Raw genomic sequence first — 22,499 nt, 5'->3', positions numbered from 1 at the left:
AAGGGCGTGGCAGGGGCGTGGCTTAACCATTGAATGTCCCTAAAGACCCCTAAAGACCCCCGGGGTGGGTAATGAGGGGGCGGGGCTTAAAGGGGCGTGGCAGGGGCGTGGTGGTTTGACCCTGGAACGTCCCCAAAGACCCCTGGGGTAGGGGAGAGGGGGGCGGGGCTTAAAAGGGCGTGGCAGGGGCGTGGCCTAACCCTGGAATGTCCCTAAAGACCCCTAAAGACCCCCGGGGTGGGTAATGAGGGGGCGGGGCTTAAAGGGGCGTGGCCTAACCCTGGAATTCCCTAAAGTCCCCCCAAATTGTCACTGGGAATAGGGGGAGAAGGGGCGGGGCTTAAAAGGGCGTGGCAGGGGCGTGGTCTAACCCTGGAACGTCCCTAAAGACCCCCAAAGTCCCCCCAAATTGTCCCCGGGGTAGGGGGAGAGGGGGCGTGGCCTAAAAGGGCGTGGCAGGGGCGTGGCTTAACCATGGAACGTCCCCAAAGACCCCCGGAGTAGGGGGAGAGAGGGCGTGGCTTAAAAGGGCGTGGCAGGGGGGCGTGGCTTAACCCTGGAATGTCCCTGAAGCCCCCCGGGGTGGGTAATGAGGGGGGCGGGGCTTAAAAGGGCGTGGCAGGGGCGTGGCCTAACCCTGGAATTTCCCTAAAGACCCCTAAAGACCCCCGGGGTGGGTAATGAGGGGGGCGGGGCCTAAAGGGGCGTGGCAGAGGCGGGGCAGGGGCGTGGCTTAACCCTGGAACATCCCTAAAGACCCCTGAAGACCCCCGGGGTGGGTAATGAGGGGGCGGGGCTTAAAAGGGCGTGGCAGGGGCGTGACAGGGGCGTGGCTTAACCATGGAATGTCCCTAAAGACCCCCGGGGGTAGGGGGAGAAGGGGCGGTGCTTAAAAGGGCGTGGCAGGGGCGTGGCTTAACCCTGGAATGTCCCTAAAGACCCCCGGGGTGGGTGATGAGGGGGGCGGGGCTTAAAGGGGCGTGGCAGGGGCGTGGCCTAACTCTGGAACGACCCTAAAGACCCCTAAAGACCCCCGGGATGGGTAATGAGGGGGGCGGGGCTTAAAAGGGCGTGGCAGGGGCGTGGCCTAACCCGGGAATGTCCCTAAAGACCCCTAAAGACCCCCGGGGTGGGGGGAGAGGGGGCGGGGCTTAAAGGGGCGTGGTTTAAATCGGTAACTCCCCGAACCCCCCCCCCATAAACACCCGGAGCCCCCACAAGAGCCCTCCAGACCCCCCCCCAAAACCCCCCCAAACCCCACCCAAACACTTCCAAACCCCCAAATCCACCCAAAATCACCCCAAAACCCCCCCAGACCCCAAAACCCCCCCCAACGCCAAAACCCCCCCAAAACCCTCCAAATTCCAAAATCCCCCCAAACCCCAAAACCCCCAAACCCCCCAGACCCCAAAACCCCCCTTCAAAACCCCCCAGACCCCCAAATCCCCCCCAAAATCCCTTCAAAACCCCCCCAAAACCCCCCAAACCCCAAAACCCCCCCTCAAAACCCCCCCAGACCCCCAAATCCTCCCCAAAACCCCCTCAAACCCCCCCAAAATCCTCCAAATTCCAAAATCCACCCCAAGTCCCCCCCAAACCCCCCCCAAAACCCCCCAAAATCCCCCAAATTCCAAAATCCACCCCAACCCCCCCAAAAACCCCCCCAAAACCCCCTCAACCCCCCCCAAAACCCCCCAAATTCCAAAATCCACCCCAAATCCCCCCCAAAACCCCCCCAAAACCCCCCCAAAATCCCCCAAATTCCAAAATCCACCCCAAATCCCCTCAAAACCCCCCAAATCCCCCCCAAAATCCCCTCAAAACCCCCCAAAGTCCCCCAAATCCCCCCCAAAACCCCCTCAAAGCCCCCCCAAAATCCCCCAAAACCCCCCAGACCCCAAAACCCCCCCTCAAAACCCCGCCAGATCCCCAAATCCCCCTCAAAATTCCCCCAAAACCCCCCCAAAACCCCCCAAATTCCAAAAATCCACCCCAAATCCCCCCCAAAACCCCCCCAAACCCCAAAATTCCCCCCCAAAATCCCCCAAATTCCAAAATCCACCCCAAACCCCAAATTCCCCCCTCGAAATCCCCCCAGACCCCCAAAAACCCCCCAAAATCCCCTCAAAACCCCCCCAAAACCCCCCAAACCCCAAATCCCCCCCTCAAAACCCCCCCTGACCCCCAAATCCCCCCCAAAACCCCCTCAAACCCCCCCAAAATCCCCCAAATTCCAAAATCCACCCCAAAACACCCCCAAAACCCCCTCAAACCCCCCCAAAGTCCCCCAAATTCCAAAATCCCCCCCAAAACCCCCCCCAAAGCCGCGCGATTTCCCGCCCCGTATGCAAATGAAGGGGCGGAGCCTCACCCCAACCCCACGGGGCCGTTACCACAGGAGGGGGCGTGGCTTAACACGAGGTGGGCGTGGCTTACCGCGAGATGGGCGTGGCCAACCCCCCTCCCGCGCATGCGCTCTCGCGGCCCGTCCGTTCCCCCCCCCGGTGGGCGTGGCCTGGGCGCACCTGGGTGACGTCACGGGCGCGCACCTGGCGATGGCGGCGGGGCGGCTCCTCCCGGTGCTGCTGCTGATCCTGGGGGTCCCGGGGGGCTCCGGACGGGACCCCCAGAGCGGCCCCGCCGCCCTCGCCGGTACCGGGGGGGCTCCGGGGGGAACGGGGGGCGCGGAGGGGGGAGGGGCTACGGGGAGGGGAGGGGGCCTGGGGGAGTTTTGGGGGGTCCTGGGGCGGTTTTGGGGGGTCCCAGGGGAGGGTTTGGGGGTCCCAAGAAGGATCTGGGGGGTCCTGGGGCAGTTTTAGGGGATCCTGGGGCACTTTTGGGGGATCCTGGGGAGGATTTGGGGGGTCCTGGGGCGGTTTTGGGGGGTCCTGGGGATTTTTTGGGGGGTCCCAGGAAGATCTGGGGGGTCCTGGGGCTGTTTTAGGGGGTCCTGGGGCACTTTTGGGGGGTCCTGGGGAGGATTTGGGGGGTCCTGGGGCAGTTTTAGGGGGTCCTGGGGCAGTTCTGGGGGGTCCTGGGGCAGTTTTGGGGGGTCCCAGGGGAATTTTTGGGGGTCCCAAGAAGGATTTGGGGGGTTCTGGGGAGGATTTGGGGGGTCCTGGGGATTTTTTGGGGGGTCCCAGGAAGATCTGGGGGGTCCTGGGGAGGATTTAGGGGGTCCTGGGGCACTTTTGGGGGGTCCTGGGGAGTTTTGGGGGGTCCTGGAGAGGATTTGGGGGGTCCTGGGGAGTTTTGGGGGGTCCTGGGGAGGATTTAGGGGGTCCTGGGGCAGTTCTGGGGGGTCCCAGGGGAGTTCTGGGGGTCCCAAGAAGGATTGGGGGGTCCTGGGGCAGTTCTGGGGGTCCCAAGAAGGATTGAGGGGTCCTGGGGGAGTTCTGGGGGTCTCAGGGAGGATTTGGGGGGTCCTGGGGCACTTTTGGGGGGTCCTGGGGAGGATTTAGGGGGTCCTGGGGCAGTTCTGGGGGTCCCAAGAAGGATTTGGGGGGTCCTGGGGGAGTTCTGGGGGGTCCTGGGTCACTTTTGGGGGTCCTGGGGAGTTTTTGGGGGGTCCCAGGAAGGATCTGGGGGGATCCTGGGGCAGTTTTGGGGGGTCCCATTGGAGTTTTGGGGGGTCTGAAAAATCCTGAAGGGTCCCAGGAGGGTTTTGGGGGGGTCTGGAAAAATTTGGGGGGTCCCGGGGAGGATTTTGGGGGTCCCAGGAAGGATTTGGGGGGGATTTGGGGTCGGTACCGGGTCCTGCCCCCAGCCCGGTGCCGGTTACCGGGGCTGGGATGGATTTTGGGGTGATTTGAGGTGATTTTGGGGTGATTTTGGGTGATTTTGGGGTGATTTTGGGTGATTTTTGCCCGGTTTCCCAGCCCGGTGCCGGTTACCGGTGATTTTGGGGTGATTCGGGATGGATTTTGGGGTGATTTGAGTTGATTTTGGGGTGATTTTGGTTGATTTTGGGCCGGTTTTCCAGCCCGGTGCCGGTTACCGGGGATTTTGGGATGGATTTCCGGTGATTTTGGGGTGATTTTGGGGTGATTTTGGGTGATTTTGGGGTGATTTTGGGTGATTTTTGCCCGGTTTCCCAGCCCGGTGCCGGTTACCGGTGATTTTGGGGTGATTTCCGGTGATTTTGGGGTGATTTGGGGTGATTTGGGGTGATTTTGGGCCGGTTTCCCAGCCTGGTGCCGGTTACCGGGGATTTTGGGGTGATTCGGGATGGATTTTGAGGTGATTTTGGGGTGATTTTTGGGCCGGTTCCCCAGCCCGGTGCCGGTTACCGGTAATTTTGGGGTGATTTCCGGTGATTTTGGGGTGATTTCCGGTGATTTTGGTTGATTTTTGCCCGGTTTCCCAGCCCGGTGCCGGTTACCGGTGATTTTGGGATGGATTTCCGGTGATTTTGGGGTGATTTGAGGTGATTTTGGGTGATTTTTGCCCGGTTTCCCAGCCCGGTGCCGGTTACCGGTGATTTTAGGATGGATTTTCGGTGATTTTGGGGTAATTTGAGGTGATTTTGGGTGATTTTTGCCCGGTTTCCCAGCCCGGTGCTGGTTACCGGTGATTTTGGGGTGATTTCCGGTGGTTTTGGGATGGATTTCCGGTGATTTTGGGTGATTTTGGGTGATTTTTGCCCGGTTTCCCAGCCCGGTGCCGGTTACCGGCGCTCACCGGCCGCTGCCGCGCCTCCATCCCGCGCTGGTTTTTCAACGCCTCCTCCGGGAGCTGCGAGAGTTTCGTGTTCGGCGGCTGCGGCGGCAACGGGAACAACTTCGGGAGCGAACGGGAGTGCCGGGAACGCTGCGGGGACACCGGTGAGAACCGGGACGGACCGGGAATGGGAGCGGGGAACACCGGGGAACACCGGGAATGGGAGCGGGAACAACTTCGGGAGCGAACGGGAGTGCCGGGAACGCTGCGGGGACACCGGTGAGAACCGGGACGGACCGGGGGGGACCGGGAATGGGAGCGGGGAGCGCCGGGAGAGAGCGGGGAACACCGGGAATGGGAGCGGGGAACAACTTCGGGAGCGAACGGGAGTGCCGGGAACGGTGCGGGGACACCGGTGAGAACCGGGACAGACCGGGAATGGGAGCGGGAATGGGAGCGGGGAACACCGGGGAACACCGGGAATGGGAGCGGGAACAACTTCGGGAGCGAACGGGAGTGCCGGGAACGGTGCGGGGACACCGGTGAGAACCGGGAATGGCACCGGGAGGGAGCGGGAGGGACCGGGACACACCGGGGAACAGCGGGAGGGAGCGGGGAACACCGGGAAAGGAACCGGTAGGGACCGGGAGGGAGCGGGGAGCGCCGGGAGGGACCGGGACAGACCGGGAATGGGAGCGGGGACAACTTCGGGAGCGAGCGGGAGTGCCGGGAACGCTGCGGGGACACCGGTGAGAACCGGGACGGACCGGGGGGGACCGGGAATGGAACCGGGACACACCGGGAATGGGAGCGGGGAACACCGGGAGGGAGCGGGAGGGACAGGGAGACACCGGGAATGGGAGCGGGAACAACTTCGGGAGCGAACGGGAGTGCCGGGAACGCTGCGGGGACACCGGTGAGAACCGGGAATGGCACCGGGAGGGAGCGGGAGGGACCGGGACACACCGGGGAACACCGGGAGGGAGCGGGACACACCGGGAATGGGAGCGGGAGGGAGCGGGGAGCGCCGGGAGGGACCGGGACAGACCGGGAATGGGAGCGGGAGGGACCGGGACACACCGGTGAACACCGGGAGGGAGCGGGGAACACCGGGGAACACCGGGAATGGGACCGGGGACACCGGGAATGGGAGCGGGAGGGAGCGGGGAGTGCCGGGAGGGACCGGGACAGACCGGGGAACAGCGGGAGGGAGCGGGGAACACCGGGAATGGGACCGGGGAGCGCCGGGAGAGAGCGGGACAGACCGGGAATGGCACCGGGGAACACCGGGAATGGGAGCGGGAGGGACAGGGAGACACCGGGAATGGGAGCGGGAACAACTTCGGGAGCGAACGGGAGTGCCGGGAACGGTGCGGGGACACCGGTGAGAACCGGGAATGGCACCGGGAGGGACCGGGGAACAGCGGGGAACACCGGGAATGGGACCGGGGAGCGCCGGGAGGGAGCGGGGAACACCGGGCATGGGAGCGGGGACACCGGGAATGGGACCGGGAGGGAGCGGGGAGCGCCGGGAGAGAGCGGGACAGACCGGGAATGGGAGCGGGAGGGAGCGGGGAACACCGGGGAACACCGGGAATGGAACCGGGGAGCGCTGGGAGAGAGCGGGACACACCGGGAATGGCACCGGGGACACCGGGAATGGGACCGGGAGGGAGCGGGGAGCGCCGGAAGGGACGGGGACAGACCGGGAATGGGAGCGGGACACACCGGGGAACACCGGGAATGGGAGCGGGAACAACTTCGGGAGCGAACGGGAGTGCCGGGAACGGTGCGGGGACACCGGTGAGAACCGGGACAGAGCGGGGGGGACCGGGAATGGACCGGGACACACCGGGGAACACCGGGAAACACCGGGAATGGCACCGGGGAACACCGGGAATGGGACCGGGAACAACTTCGGGAGTGAACGGGAGTGCCGGGAACGGTGCGGGGACACCGGTGAGAACCGGGACGGACCGGGAATGGACCGGGACACACCGGGGAACAGCGGGAATGGGACCGGGAGTGCCGGGAACGCTGCAGGGAGGATCGGGAAGGGACCAGGGCACAATTTTCCCCCGTATTTCACCCTTTTCCCCCCATTTTTCCCCATTTCTTCCCCATTTCTCCCCATTATTCCCATTTTATTCCCATTTTATTCCCAATTTTCCCCCATTTCTCCCCATTATTCCCATTTTCCCTCTATTTTTCCCCATTTCCCCCCATTACCCCCATTATTCCCATTTTATTCCCAATTTCCCCCCCATTTTTCCCATTTTCCCCCATAATTCCCATTTTTATTCCCATTTTTCCCATTTTTCCCCATTTCCCCCCATAATTCCCATTTTATTCCCATTTTCCCCCCTTTTCCCCCCATTTTTCCCCATTTCTTCCCCATTTCTCCCCATTATTCCCATTTTATTCCCATTTTATTCCCGTTTTTTCCCAATTTCCCCCCATTTCCCCCCATTTTCCCCCGTAATTCCCATTTTATTACCATTTTATTCCCATAATTCCCATTTTATTCCCATTTTTATTCCCATTTTTCCCCATTTTTCCCAATTTCCCCCCATTTTTCCCCATTTCCCCCCCATAATTCCCATTTTATTCCCATTTTATTCCCATTTTATTCCCATTTTATTCCCATTTTTATTCCCATTTTATTCCCATTTTATTCCCATTTTATTCCCATTTTTATTCCCATTTTATTCCCATTTTATTCCCATTTTATTCCCATTTTATTCCCATTTATTCCCATTTTTATTCCCATTTATTCCCATTTTATTCCCATTTTTATTCCCATTTATTCCCATTTTATTCCCATTTTTATTCCCATTTTATTCCCATTTTATTCCCATTTATTCCCATTTTATTCCCATTTATTCCCATTTTATTCCCATTTTATTCCCATTTTTATTCCCATTTTATTCCCATTTTTCCCCAGCTCCCTCCAGCCCCGTGAGCACCAATTCCACCTTGCCAGGTAACCCCGGATTTGGGGGGGTTTGGGGTGGATTTCACGGAAATTTGGGAATTCCGAAGGAATTTGGGAATTCTGAAGGAATTCTGGACACATTTCACAGAAATTTGGGATTTTTGGGCTGAATTTTGCAGGGATTTGGTGCAAATTTAACCAAAAATATTGAATTTTAAAGGGATTTTCTGCCATTTTAACCCAAAATTCCAATTTTTGAAGCATTTTTTCATCACTTTAACCAAAAATATTGAATTTTAAAGGGATTTTCTGCCATTTTAACCCAAAATTCCAATTTTTGAAGCATTTTTTTATCGTTTTAACCAAAAATATTGAATTTTAAAGGGATTTTCTGCCATTTTAACCCAAAATTCCGATTTTTGAAGCATTTTTTTATCACTTTAACCAAAAATATTGAATTTTAAAGGGATTTTCTGCCATTTTTACCCAAAATTCCAATTTTTGAAGCATTTTTTTATCACTTTAACCAAAAATATTGAATTTTAAAGGGATTTTCTGCCATTTTAACCCAAAATTCCGATTTTTGAAGCATTTTTTTATCACTTTAACCAAAAATATTGAATTTTAAAGGGATTTTCTGGCATTTTTACCAAAATTCCAATTTTTGAAGCATTTTTTTTATTGTTTTAACCAAAAATATTGAATTTTAAAGGGATTTTCTGCCATTTTAACCCAAAATTCCGATTTTTAAAGCATTTTTTTTATTGTTTTAACCAAAAATATTGAATTTTAAAGGGATTTTCTGCCATTTTAACCCAAAATTCCGATTTTTGAAGCCTTTTTTTATCACTTTAACCAAAAATATTGAATTTTAAAGGGATTTTCTGCCATTTTTACCAAAAATTCCGATTTTTGAAGCATTTTTTTAGCACTTTAACCAAAAATATTGAATTTTAAAGGGATTTTCTGCCATTTTTACCAAAAATTCCGATTTTTGAAGCAATTTTTAATCACTTTAACCAAAAATATTGAATTTTAAAGGGATTTTCTGCCATTTTTACCAAAAATTCAGATTTTTGAAGCATTTTTTTTATCGTTTTAACCAAAAATATTGAATTTTAAAGGGATTTTCTGCCATTTTTACCAAAATTCCGATTTTTGAAGCATTTTTTTAGCACTTTAACCAAAAATATTGAATTTTAAAGGGATTTTCTGCCATTTTAACCCAAAAATTCCAATTTTTGAAGCCGTTTTTTATCACTTTAACCAAAAATATTGAATTTTAAAGGGATTTTCTGGCATTTTTACCAAAATTCCAATTTTTGAAGCATTTTTTTTATTGTTTTAACCAAAAATATTGAATTTTAAGGGGATTTTCTGCCATTTTAACCCAAAATTCCGATTTTTGAAGCGATTTTCCAACAGAAATTTTGAATTTTGGAGGAGAAATTTCCATTTTTGACAAAAAATTTCAATTTTTGACCGAAAAATTTCAATTTTTGGCCGGGAAATTTTAATTTTGGGGGGGAAATTTTGGGTTTTGGGGGGGAATTTTGATTTTTGACCAGAAAATTTCCTTTTTTAGCTGGAAAATTATAATTTTGTCTGGGAAATTCTAATTTTAGAGGGGAAATTTTTGGTTTTTGGGGGAAAATTCCCATTTTTGACCAGAAAATTCCCGTTTTTCACCACAAAATTCCCATTTTCTCTGGAAAATTCCCATTTTTCCCAGAAAATTCCCATTTTCGACCACAAAATCTCAATTTTCTCCGGAAAAATTAGATTTTTACCCAGAAAATTCCCATTTTCTCTGGAAAATTCCCATTTTTGACCAGAAAATCCTAATTTTTTCCGGAAAAATTTAATTTTTACCCAGAAAATTCCCATTTTTGACCAGAAAATCCCAATTTTCTCAGGAAAAATTCAATTTTTACCCAGAAAATTCCCATTTTCTTAGGAAAACTTCCATTTTTGACCAGAAAATTCAGATTTTCTCAGGAAAACTTCCATTTTTGGCCACAAAATTCCCATTTTCACCCCAAAAATTCTCATTTTTACTCAGAAAATTCCCATTTTTGACCACAAAAATCCCATTTTTTCCCAGAAAATCCCCATTTTACCCAGAAAATCCCCATTTTACCCAGAAAATTCCCATTTTTCCCAGAAAATTCCCATTTTTACCCAGAAAATTCCCATTTTTCACAGAAAATCCCCCTTTTCGACCACAAAATCTCCATTTTCTCAGGAAAAATTCAATTTTTTCCCAGAAAATTCCCATTTTTGACTGGAAAACTTCCATTTTTGACCACAAAATTCTCATTTCCGACCACAAAATCTCAATTTTTTCCGGAAAAATTCAATTTTTTCCAAGAAAATTCCCATTTTTGACCACAAAAATCCCAATTTTCTCATAAAAAATTCCAATTTTTTCACAGAAAATCCCCATTTTTCCCAGAAAATTCCCATTTTTGACCAGAAAATTCAAATTTTCTCAGGAAAACTTCAAGTTTTGACCACAAAATTCCCATTTTTACCCCAAAAATTCCCATTTTCACCCAGAAAATTCCCATTTTTCCCAGAATTTTCCAATTTTTGACCACAAAATCTCCATTTTCTCAGGAAAAATTCAATTTTTTCCCAGAAAATACTCATCTTTACCCAGAAAATTCCCATTTTTCACCACAAAATTCCCATTTTTTCTGGAAAATTCCCTTTTTTGACCAGAAAATCTCAATTTTTTCCAGAAAAATTCAATTTTTTTCCCAGGAAATGCCCATTTTCACCCAGAAAATTCCCATTTTCACACAGAAAAATTCAATTTTCTCAGGAAAAATTCAATTTTTACCCAGAAAATCCCCATTTTTACCCCAAAAATTCCCATTTTTTACCAGAAAAATTCAATTTTCTCAGGAAAATTCTCATTTTTACCCAGAAAATTCCCATTTTTGACCAGAAAATCTCAATTTTCTCAGGAAAAATTCCATTTTTACCCAGAAAATTCCCATTTTCGACCCCAAAATCTCAATTTTTTCTGGAAAAATTCAATTTTTTACCCAGAAAATCCCCATTTCTACCCCAAAAATTCCCATTTTTGACCAGAAAATCTCAATTTTCTCAAGAAAAATTCAATTTTTTCCCAGAAAAATTCAATTTTTCCCATTTTCCCACCATTTCCCCCCAAAATAATCCCATTTTTTCAGGAAAACTTCCATTTTTACCCAGAAAATTCCCATTTTTGACCAGAAAATCCCAATTTTTTCCGGAAAAATTCAATTTTTACCCAGAAAAATCCCCATTTTTGACCAGAAAAATCACAATTTTTTCCAGAAAAATTCAATTTTTCCCCATTTTCCCACCATTTCCCCCCAAAATAATCCCATTTTCTCTGGAAAATTCCCATTTTTGACCAGAAAAATCCCAATTTTTTCCGGAAAAATTCAATTTTTACCCAGAAAATTCCCATTTTCACCCCAAAAATTCCCATTTTTTCCTGGAAAAATTCAATTTTTTCCCAGAAAACCCCCATTTTCCCAGGATTTTTTCCCATTTTCCCACCATTTCCCCCCAAAACAATCCCATTTTCCCCCTTTTTTCCCAGAGCTGTGCTCGGCTCCGCCGGCTCCGGGGCCGTGCCGGGCGTCGTTCCCGCGCTGGTTTTTCATTCCCGAGGAAAATTCCTGCCGGGAATTCACCTACGGAGGCTGCAGGGGCAACGCCAACAACCACCGGGACCAGAGGGAATGTCTGAGGCGCTGCCAGAGGCACCAGGGTGAGGGATTCCGACCCAAAATCCCACAAATTTAACCCAAAATTTCAATTAAAACATGGGAAATCCTGCCCTAAAAATTCCCCCAAAATGCCCAAAAAATTCCTCCCAAAATTCCCAAAAATTCCTCCCAAAATTCCCAAAAATTTCTCCCAAAATTCCCTAAAAAATCCCCCTAAAATCCCTAAAAAATTTCCCCAAAAATTCCTCCCAAAATTCCCAAAAATTTCCTCCCAAAATTCCCAAAAATTCACCCAAAATTCCCAAAAATTCCCCCCAAAATTCCCAAAAATCTCCCCTAAAATCTCCCCCAAAAATCTCCCCAAAAAATCCCAAAAATTCCCTCCCAAAATTCCCTCCCAAAATTCCCAAAAATTCCTCCCAAAATTCCCAAAAATTTCCTCACAAAATTCCCAAAAATTCCCCCCCAAAATTCCCAAAAATTCCCCCAAAATTCCCCAAAATTCCCCCCCAAAATTCCCAAAAATTCACCCTAAAAATCCCAAAAATCTCCCCTAAAATCCCCAAAAATTTCCCCAAAAATTCCCCCAAAAATCCCAAAAAAATCCCTCCCCTATTTAACCCAAAATTAAAATTAAATGGTGGGAAATGAAATTATTGTGCCCCAGGGTGAGCGATTCTGACCCAAAATCCCACAAATTTAACCCAAAATTTGAATTTATCGGGAAAAAATTTCATTATTCGGGGGGTTCTGCATCAAAAATGACCAAATTTAACCCAAAATGTGAATTAAATTGAAATTAAATAATGAGAAAATGAAATTATTCTGGGGATTCTGCATCAAAATCGCACAAATTTAACCCAAAATTTGAATTAATCTGCAAAAAATTTAATTATTTGGGGGGTTCTGCATCAAAAATGACCAAATTTAACCCAAAATTTAAATTAAAACATGGGAAATCCTGCCCTAAAAATTCCCCCAAAATTCCCAAAAAAATTCCCAAAAAATTCCCAAAAAATTCCCAAAAAACTCCCAAAAAATTCCCCCTAAAATCCCCCAAAATCCAAAAAAATTCCCCCTAAAATTCCCTCAAAATCCTCAAAAAATTCCCAAAAATTCCCCCCAAAAATTCCCCCAAAATTCCCAAAAATTCACCCTAAAAATCCCAAAAATCTCCCCAAAAAATCCCAAAAATTCCCCCCCAAAATTCCTCAAAAATCTCCCCTAAAATTCCAAAAAAATTCCCTCTATTCTGCCCCAGGGTGAGGGATTCTGACCCAAAATCCCACAAATTTAACCCAAAATTTGAATTTATCGGGAAAAAAATTCATTATTCGGGGGGTTCTGCATCAAAAACGACCAAATTTAACCCCAAAATTTGAATTAAAATGAAATTAAATAGTGGAAAAATGAAATTATTCTGCCCCAGGGTGAGGGATTCTGACCCAAAATCAACCAAATTTAACCCAAAATTTGAATTTATCGGGAAAAAATTTCATTATTCGGGGGGTTCTGCATCAAAAATGAGCAAATTTAACCCAAAATTTGAATTAAATTTAAATTAAATTATCAAAAAATTAAATTATTCGGGGGGTTCTGCATCAAAAATGACCAATTTTAACCCAAAATTTGAATTAAATTTAAATTAAATCATAGAAAAATGAAATTATTCTGGGGATTCTGACCCAAAATCGCACAAATTTAACCCAAAATTTAAATTAAATGGTGGGAAATCGTGCCCTGAAAATTCCCCCAAAATTCCAAAAAAATCCCCAAAAAATCTCCCCAAAAATCCCAAAAAATCTCCCCTAAAATCCCCCAAAATCCTCAAAAAATTCCCAAAAATTCCCCCCCAAAATCTCCCAAAAATTCCCTCCCAAATTCCCAAAAATTCACCCCAAAATCCCCAAAAATCTCCCCTAAAATCCCTAAAAAATCTCCCCAAAAATCAAAAAAATTCCCCCAAAAATTCCCCCAAAAATCTCCCCTAAAATTCCAAAAAAATTCCCTCTATTCTGCCCCAGGGTGAGGGATTCTGACCCAAAATCTCACAAATTTAACCCAAAATTTGAATTTATCGGGAAAAAATTTCATTGTTCGGGGGGTTCTGCATCAAAAATGAGCAAATTTAACCCCAAAATTTGAATTAAATTTAAATTAAATTATGGAAAAATGAAATTATTCTGGGGATTCTGACCCAAAATCGCACAAATTTAACCCAAAATTTAAAATAAAATATGGGAAATCCTGCCCTGAAAATTCCCCCAAAATTCCCAAAAAAATTCCCAAAAAAATCCCAAAAAATTCCCAAAAAACTCCCAAAAAATTCCCCCTAAAATCCCCCAAAATCCAAAAAAATTCCCCCTAAAATTCCCTCAAAATCCTCAAAAAATTCCCAAAAATTCCCCCCAAAAATTCCCCCAAAATTCCCAAAAATTCACCCTAAAAATCCCAAAAATCTCCCCAAAAAATCCCAAAAATTCCCCCCCAAAATTCCTCAAAAATCTCCCCTAAAATTCCAAAAAAATTCCCTCTATTCTGCCCCAGGGTGAGGGATTCTGACCCAAAATCCCACAAATTTAACCCAAAATTTGAATTTATCGGGAAAAAATTTCATTATTCGGGGGGTTCTGCGTCAAAAATGAGCAAATTTAACCCCAAAATTTGAATTAATTGGGAAAAAATGAAATTATTCTGGGGGGTTCTGCGTCAAAAATGACCAAATTTAACCCAAAATTTGAATTAATTATGAAAAAATTAAATTATTCTTGGGATTCTGCACCAAAATCGCCCAAATTTAACCCAAAATTTAAATTAAATGGTGGAAAATCCTGCCCTGAAAATTCCCACCAAAAGTTCCCAAATATTCCCCCCAAAATCCAAAAAAATCTCCCCAAAATTCCCCAAAAATTCCCTCCCAAAATTCCCAAAAATTTCCTCACAAAATTCCCAAAAATTCCCCCCCAAAATTCCCAAAAATTCCCCCCAAAATTCCCAAAAATTCCCTCCCAAAATTCCCAAAAATTCCCCCCAAAATTCCCAAAAATTCCCTCTCAAAATTCCCAAATTTCCTCCCAAAATTCCCAAATTTTCTCTGTTTCCCCCCCCAGGTGACTTCGGCGCCGAATTCCGGAGATTCTTCTCTTCCAAAGGTGAAATTCCAGAGCCCCCAAAATCCCCAAAATTTACCCCAAAATCTTCCCCAAAAATTCCGCAAAATCCTCCCCCAAATCCCCCCAAAATCCCCCCAAATTCCTCCCCAAAAATTCCACAAATTCCCCCCAAAATCTCCCCAAAATCCCCCAAAATCCCCCCAAAATCCCCCAAATCCCCCCAAAATCCCCCCAAATTCCTCCCCAAAAATTCCACAAAATCCCCCCAAAATCCCCCCAAAATCCTCCCCAAAATCCCCCAAAATCCCCCCAAATTCCTCCCCAAAAATTCCACAAAATCTTCCCCAAAATCCCCCCAAAATCCTCCCCAAAATCCCCCCAAAATTCCCCCAAAATTCCCCCAAAATTCCTCCCAAAATTCCTCCCAAAATCCCCCCAAAATCCCCCAAAATCCTCCCCCAAATCCCCCCAAAATTCCTCCCCAAATCCTTCCCAAAATCCCCCCAAAATCCCCCCAAAATCCCCCAATTTCGGGGGTCCCTGACCCCATTTCGGGGGTCCCCAGCCCCATTTTGGGGGTCTCTAACCCCATTTTGGGGGTCCCTGACCCCATTTCGGGGGTCTCTAACCACATTTTGGGGGTCCCTGACCCATTTCTGACCCCCCCAACCCCATTTTGGGGGTCCCTGACCCCATTTCGGGGGTCCCTGACCCCATTTCCCCCCTCCAGGTGCCGTTTTCGGGGGTCTGGTGGCCCTGGGGGTCTCGCTGGCCGCGGGGTTGGCCCTGGGGGTCTCAAACCCCATTTCGGGGGTCCCCAACCCCATTTTGGGGGTCTCTAACCCCATTTCAGGGGTCCCCAACCCCATTTCGGGGGTCTCTAACCCCATTTTGGGGGTCTCTGACCCCATTTCGGGGGTCTCTAACCCCATTTTGGGGGTCTCTAACCCCATTTCGGGGGTCCCTGACCCCATTTCGGGGGTCTCTAACCCCATTTCGGGGGTCCCTAACCCCATTTTTGGGGTCCCTGACCCCATTTCTGACCCCCCTGAACCCATTTTGGGGGTCCCTGACCCCATTTCCCCCCCTCCAGGTGCCGTTTTCGGGGGTCTGGTGGCCCTGGGGGTCTCGCTGGCCGCGGGGCTGGGCCTGGGGGGTCCCAAACCCCATTTCGGGGGTCCCTGACCCCATTTCGGGGGTCCCCAACCCCATTTCGGGGGTCTCTAACCCCATTTTGGGGGTCCCTAACCCCATTTTGGGGTCTCTAACCCCATTTCGGGGGTCTCTAACCCCATTTTGGGGGTCCCTGACCCCATTTCGGGGGTCTCTAACCCCATTTGGGGGTCTCTAACCCCATTTTGGGGGTCTCTAACCCCATTTTGGGGGTCCCTGACCCCATTTTGGGGTCTCTAACCCCATTTCGGGGGTCTCTAACCCCATTTCTCCCCTCCAGGTGCCGTTTTCGGGGGTCTGGTGGCCCTGGGGGTCTCGCTGGCCGCGGGGCTGGCTCTGGCTCGGCGCCGGTTCCGGACGAAGCCGCGAGCGCCGGGAGCCGGGAGCCGCGAGGATCGCGAGTGCCTGATGAAAGACCCCTACCCAGCCTGAGAGACCCCTCCCCAAAATCCCCCAAAAACCCCCAAAACCCCCCCAAAAAACCCCCAAAAAACCAAGGAGCCCCTCCCCCACAAATCTGTTCTCTGCCCCTCCCCCCTCGCTGATTTTTTGTTGATTTTTTTATAGGAAAAAATGGGTGAAAATGGGTTAAAAAAAAATGAAATAGAAAAGGGGAGGGGGTTTGGGGAGGGGGAGGGGTGGGGAAGACCCCTCCTCACAATAAAAAAATTCCACCCCCCCCAAAAAAAAATAAAAAAAATTTAAAAATCCTGAAAAAAACAAAAAAAAAATCTGAAAAAACCAAAAAAAAATTCCAAAAAAACCCCCCAAAAAAATCTGAAAAACCCCCCCCAAAAAAATCCCAAAAAAATCCCAAAAAATCCCAAAAAACCAAAAAAAAATTCCCAAAAAAAACCCCCCAAAATCCAGAAAAAAACCCCAAAAAATCCCAAAAAGACCCCAAAAAATCCAGAAAAAAAACCCAAAAAAATCCCAAAAAAACCCCAAAAAAATCCCCCTAAAAACCCCAAGAAAATCCCAAAAAAAACCAAAAAAAAAATCCCGAAAAAACCCCAAAAAAATCCAGAAAAAAAAACCCCAAAAAATCCAGAAAAAAACCCCAAAAAATCCAGAAAAAAACCCCAAAAAATCCGCCAAAAAAACCCAAAAAAATCTGAAAAAAAACCAAAAAAAAAATCTGAAAAAAACCAAAAAAAATCTGAAAAAACCCCAAAAAAATCCCCGAAAAAACCCCCAAAAAATCCCCGAAAAAACCCCAAAAAAATCCCCAAAAAACCCCCCAAAAAACAAGGAGCCCCTCCCCCACAAATCTGTTCTCTGCCCCTCCCCCCCCGCTGATTTTTTGTTGATTTTTTTATAGGAAAAAAATGGGTGAAAATGGGTTAAAAAAAAATGAAATAGAAAAGGGGAGGGGGTTTGGGGAGGGGGAGGGGTGGGGAAGACCCCTCCTCATAATAAAAAAATTCCACCCCCCAAAAAAAAATAAAAAAAAATTTAAAAATCCTGAAAAAACACAAAAAATATCCCAAATAAAACCAAAAAAATCTGAAAAAAACCCAAAAAAAATCTGAAAAAAACCAAAAAAAATCTGAAAAAACCCCAAAAAAATCCCCGAAAAAACCCCAAAAAAATCCCCGAAAAAACCCAAAAAAAATCCCCCAAAAAAACCCCAAAAAAATCCCAAAAAACCCCCAAAAAATCCAGAAAAAAAAACAAAAAAAAAATCTGAAAAAACCCCCAAAAAGTCCCCAAAAAAAAACCCAAAAAATTAAGAAAAAAACCAAAAAAACCCCGAAAAACCTCCCAAAAATCCCAAAAAAACCCCAAAAAAATCCTGAAAAAACCCCAAAAAAAATCCCGAAAAAAAACCCCCAAAAAATCCAGAAAAAAACCCTAAAAAATCCCAAAAAAACCCCAAAAAATCCCCAAAAAAACCCCCAAAAAGTCCCGAAAAAAACCCAAAAAAATCCCCCCAAAAAAACCCCAAAAAATCCAGAAAAAAAACCCAAAAAATCCGCCAAAAAAAACCCAAAAAAATCTGAAAAAAAACCAAAAAAAAATCTGAAAAAAACCAAAAAAAATCTGAAAAAAACCCCAAAAAATCCCCGAAAAAACCCCAAAAAAATCCCCAAAAAAGCCCAAAAAAATCCCAAAAAACCCCCAAAAATCCAGAAAAAAAACCCAAAAAAAATCTGAAAAAAACCCCAAAAAATCCCCAAAAAAACCCCCAAAAAACAAGGAGCCCCTCCCCCACAAATCTGTTCTCTGCCCCTCCCCCCCCGCTGATTTTTTTGTTGATTTTTTTATAGGAAAAAATGGGTGAAAATGGGTTAAAAAAAAATGAAATAGAAAAGGGGAGGGGGTTTGGGGAGGGGGAGGGGTGGGGAAGACCCCTCCTCACAATAAAAAAATTCCACCCCCCAAAAAAAAATAAAAAAAAATTTAAAAAATCCTGAAAAAAATAAAAAAAAATCTGAAAAAACCAAAAAAAAATAAAAAAAAAACCCCAAAAAAATCTGAAAAAATCCCCCAAAAAACCCCAAAAAATCCCAAAAAAGTCCCCAAAAAATCCCGAAAAGCCCCCAAAAAATCCAGAAAAAAACCCAAAAAAATCCAGAAAAAAACCCCAAAAAATCCCAAAAAACCCCAAAAAATCCAGAAAAAAAAACCAAAAAATCCGCCAAAAAAAACCCCAAAAAAATCTGAAAAAAAACCAAAAAAAAAATCTGAAAAAAACCAAAAAAAATCTGAAAAAACCCCAAAAAAATCCCCGAAAAAACCCTAAAAAAATCCCAAAAAAAACCAAAAAAATCCCCAAAAAAACCCCAAAAAAATCCCAAAAAACCCCCAAAAAATCCAGAAAAAAAACCCCAAAAAAATCTGAAAAAACCCCCAAAAAATCCCCCAAAAAACCCCCCAAAAAACAAGGAGCCCCTCCCCCACAAATCTGTTCTCTGCCCCTCCCCCCCCGCTGATTTTTTGTTGATTTTTTTATAGGAAAAAAATGGGTGAAAATGGGTTAAAAAAAAATGAAATAGAAAAGGGGAGGGGGTTTGGGGAGGGGGAGGGGTGGGGAAGACCCCTCCTCACAATAAAAAAATTACACCCCCCAAAAAAAACAAAAAAAATCAAAAAATCCTGAAAAAAATAAAAAATATCCCAAAGAAACCCAAAAAAATCTGAAAAAAACCAAAAAAAAATCTGAAAAAAACAAAAAAAATCCTGGAAAAAACCCAAAAAAATCCAGAAAAAACCCCCCAAAAAATCCAGAAAAAAAACCCCAAAAAATCCCCAAAAAAACCCCCCCCCAAAAAAAAAAAAAAAAATCCCCCAAAAAAACCCCCCAAAAAATCCCGAAAAAACACCCAAAAAATCCCGAAAAGAAACCAAAAAAATCCCAAAAAGACCCCAAAAAATCCAGAAAAAAACCCGAAAAAAATCCCAAAAAACCCCAAAAAAATCCAGGAAAAAACCCCCCAAAAATCCCAAAAAACCCCCCAAAAATCCCGAAAAAGCCCCCAAAAAAATCCAGAAAAAAAAAACCCAAAAAATCCCCCAAAAAATCCAGAAAAAAACCCCAAAAATTCCAGGAAAAAAACCATAAAAAATCCCAAAAAAACCCCCCAAAAAGACCCAAAAAAATCCAGAAAAAAAAAAACCAAAAAATCCAGAAAAAAAACAAAAAAATCCCCAAAAAAACCCAAAAAATCCCAAAAAACACCCCCAAAAATCCCGAAAAAAACCCCCAAAAAATCCCGAAAAGAAACTCCAAAAAATCCCGAAAAAAACCCCAAAAAGATCCCAAAAAAATCCCAAAAAAATCCCCCAAAAAATCCCCAAAAAATCCCAAGAAACCCCAAAAATCCCCCAAAAAATCCAGAAAAAAACCCCAAAAAAATCCAGAAAAAACCTCCCAAAAAATCCCGAAAAAACCCCAAAAAAATCCGAAAAAACCCCAAAAAAATCCCCCCAAAAAAACCCCAAAAAATCCTGAAAAAACCCAAAAAAATCGTCTCAAATCACCCCAAAAATTAAAAATTTGCCCCCAAATAAAATTCAAAATCCCCCTCCCCAAATCTTGGGGTTCCCCCCTCCCCATTTTTTATCCCAGCTGGGTTTGGAGTCTCAGGCTGGAATTTGGGGAGGGGTCCCGGGGGATTTTGGGGAGGAATTTGGGGTTTTTTGGGTGGAATTTGGGGGGTTTTGGGGCTGGGGGGGGAATTTGGGGAGGGAGTTTTTGTATTTTTGATGGAATAAAGGGAGGTTGGAATGGATCATGGATGTCAGGAGACCCCATCCCCAAAAAAAAATCTTAAATCCATCCAAAAAATCCCCAAATCCATAAAAAAATCCCAAATTCCTCCAAAAATTCCCAAATTTCTCCAAAAAAATCCCAAAATCCATCAAAAAATCCCAAAATCCATCAAAAAATCCTAAATTTCTACAAAAAAATCCCAAATCCCTCAAAAAAATCCCAAAATGTCTCCAAAAAATCCCAAAATCCATAAAAAAATCCCAAATTTCTCCAAAAAAAATCCCGAATTTCTCCAAAAAATCCTAAATTTCTCCAAAAAAATCCCAAAATTCCTCCAAAAAAATCCTAAATTTCTACCAAAAAATCCCAAATTTCTCCAAAAAAATCCCAAAATCCATCAAAAAAACCCCAAAAATCCATCAAAAAATCTCAAAATTCATCAAAAAATCCCAAAATCGTTCAAAAAATCCCAAATTCCCTCCAAAAAATCGCAAAATTCCACCCAAAAATCTCTAAATCCCCCTCTCCTTGCTCTGGGGATCCCCAAGTGGGGAAAAAATGGGATTTTTTTGGGGAAAAAAATGGGATTTGGGGAAAAAAAAACGGGATTTGGGGAAGCTGAGTGAGGTTTTTGGGGAAAAATTTGGATTTTTGGGGGAAAAAATGGATTTTTGGGGGAAAAATTTGGATTTTGGGGGGAAAAAATTGGATTTTGGGGAGAAAAAAATGGGATTTGGGGAAGCTGAGTCGGGTTTTTGGGGGAAAAAATGGATTTTTGGGGGAAAAATAGGATTTTGGGGGGAAAAATTGGATTTTTGGGGGAAAAAATTGGATTTTGGGGAGAAAAAATGGGATTTGGGGAAGCTGAGTGAGGTTTTTGGGGAAAAAAAGGATTTTTTGGGGGAAAAAGGATTTTTTGGGAAAACAATTGGATTTTGGGGAGAAAAAATGGGATTTGGGGTGGCTGAGTGGGGTTTTTGGGGGAAAAAATGGATTTTGGGGGGAAAAATGGATTTTGGGGGGAAAAATTGGATTTTTGGGGGAAAAAATTGGATTTTGGGGAAAAAAAACGGGATTTGGGGAAGCTGAGTGGGGTTTTTGGGGAAAAATTTGGATTTTTGGGGGAAAAAAATGGATTTTTGGGGGAAAAATTTGGATTTTGGGGAGAAAAAATGGGATTTGGGGAAGCTGAGTGAGGTTTTTGGGGAAAAAATTGGATTTTGGGGGGAAAAATTGGATTTTGGGGGGAAAAATTGGATTTTTGGGGGAAAAAATTGGATTTTGGGGAGAAAAAATGGGATTTGGGGTGGCTGAGTGGGGTTTTTGGGGGAAAAATTGGATTTTTAGGGGAAAAAATGGATTTTTGGGGGAAAAAATGGGATTTGGGGTGGCTGAGTGGGGTTTTTGGGGGAAAAAATGGATTTTTGGGGGAAAAAATTGGATTTTTGGGGGAAAAAATGGGATTTGGGGGAAAAAAATGGGATTTGGGGTGGCTGAGTGGGGTTTTTGGGGGAAAATTTGATTTTTTTGGGGAAAAAATTGGATTTTGGGGGGGGTCTCGGGGGTCTCCAGGGGTGGGGAGGGGTCTCAGGAAGGTTCTGGAAGTTCCTGAAGGTTCTCAGGGGGGTTTGGAGGACTCAAGGACCCCCAAATTCCTGCGCCCCCTCCCCAAATCCCAACACGGGACCTCAGCATCGTTTATTGGGGGGGTCCCAGGGGTGGGGAGGGGTCTCAGGAAGGTTCTGGAAGTTCCTGAAGGTTCTCAGGGGGGTTTGGAGGACTCAGAGACCCCCAAATTCTTGCGCCCCCTCCCCAAATTCCAACACAGGACCTCAGCATCGTTTATTGGGGGGGTCCCGGGGGGGTCTCGGGGGGTCCCAGAGGGATCCCTGGAGGTGGGGAGGGGTCTCAGGAAGGTTCTGGAAGTTCCTGAAGGTTCTCAGGGGGGTTTGAAGGACTCAGAGACCCCCAAATTCCTTCACCCCCTCCCCAAATCCCAACACGGGACCTCGGCATCGTTTCTTGGGGGGGTCCCGGGGGTCTTGGGGAGATTTTTGGGGGTCTCCAGGGGTGGGGAGGGGTCTCAGGAAGGTTCTGGAAGTTCCTGAAGGTTCTCAAGGGGGTTTGAAAGGTCCAGAGACCCCCAAATTCCTTCGCCCCCTCCCCAAATTCCAACACAGGACCTCAGCATCGTTTATTGGGGGGGGTCTGGGGGTCTCGGGGGGGTCCCGGGGGTCTCAGGGGAGATTTTTGGGGGTCTCCAGAGGTGGGGAGGGGTCTCAGGAAGGTTCTGGAGGTTCCTGAAGGTTCTCAGGGGGGTTTAGAAGGTCCAGAGATCCCCAAATTCCTGCGCCCCCTCCCCAAATCCCAACACCAGACCATGGTGGGGACCGGCAGCGTTTATTGGGGGGTCCCGGGGGGGTCTCGGGGGGTCCCGGAGGGATCCCTGGAGGTGGGGAGGGGTCTCAGGAAGGTTCTGGAAGTTCCTGAGGGTTCCTGGAGGTTCTCAGGGGGGTTTGGAGGACTCAGAGACCCCCAAATTCCTGCGCCCCCTCCCCAAATTCCAACACGGGACCTCAGCATTGTTTATTGGGGGGGGTCCCGGGGGTCTCAGGGGAGATTTTTGGGGGTCTCCAGAGGTGGGGAGGGGTCTCAGGAAGGTTCTGGAAGTTCCT

General features: G+C 46.5%; 1 protein-coding gene across 3 annotated transcripts; it reads left to right on the top strand.

Moving 5' to 3' along the window:
* The first annotated feature begins 2,495 nt into the window (after positions 1–2,495).
* On the top strand, positions 2,496–16,077 carry LOC131590068 (BPTI/Kunitz domain-containing protein-like). Of its 3 annotated transcripts, none has more exons than XM_058859929.1 (6): positions 2,496–2,652; positions 4,656–4,823; positions 7,604–7,642; positions 11,193–11,363; positions 14,433–14,474; positions 15,889–16,077. In XM_058859929.1, exons 1-6 carry the CDS (start codon positions 2,556–2,558, stop codon positions 16,038–16,040), a joined length of 669 nt encoding a protein of 222 aa, XP_058715912.1. In that variant the 5' UTR covers positions 2,496–2,555; the 3' UTR covers positions 16,041–16,077. The 3 variants fall into 3 exon arrangements, with proteins under 3 accessions (XP_058715912.1, XP_058715914.1, XP_058715913.1); XM_058859931.1 differs by lacking the exon at positions 15,889–16,077 and adding an exon at positions 15,529–15,635; XM_058859930.1 differs by lacking the exon at positions 7,604–7,642.
* Positions 16,078–22,499: the final 6,422 nt, after the last annotated feature.

This window comes from Poecile atricapillus, chromosome 31 (genome assembly GCF_030490865.1).
Source record: "Poecile atricapillus isolate bPoeAtr1 chromosome 31, bPoeAtr1.hap1, whole genome shotgun sequence".
Lineage (NCBI taxonomy): Eukaryota > Metazoa > Chordata > Aves > Passeriformes > Paridae > Poecile > Poecile atricapillus.
The sequence above is the reverse complement of the archived record's forward strand: the minus strand, read 5'-3'. Positions and strand labels throughout refer to the sequence as shown.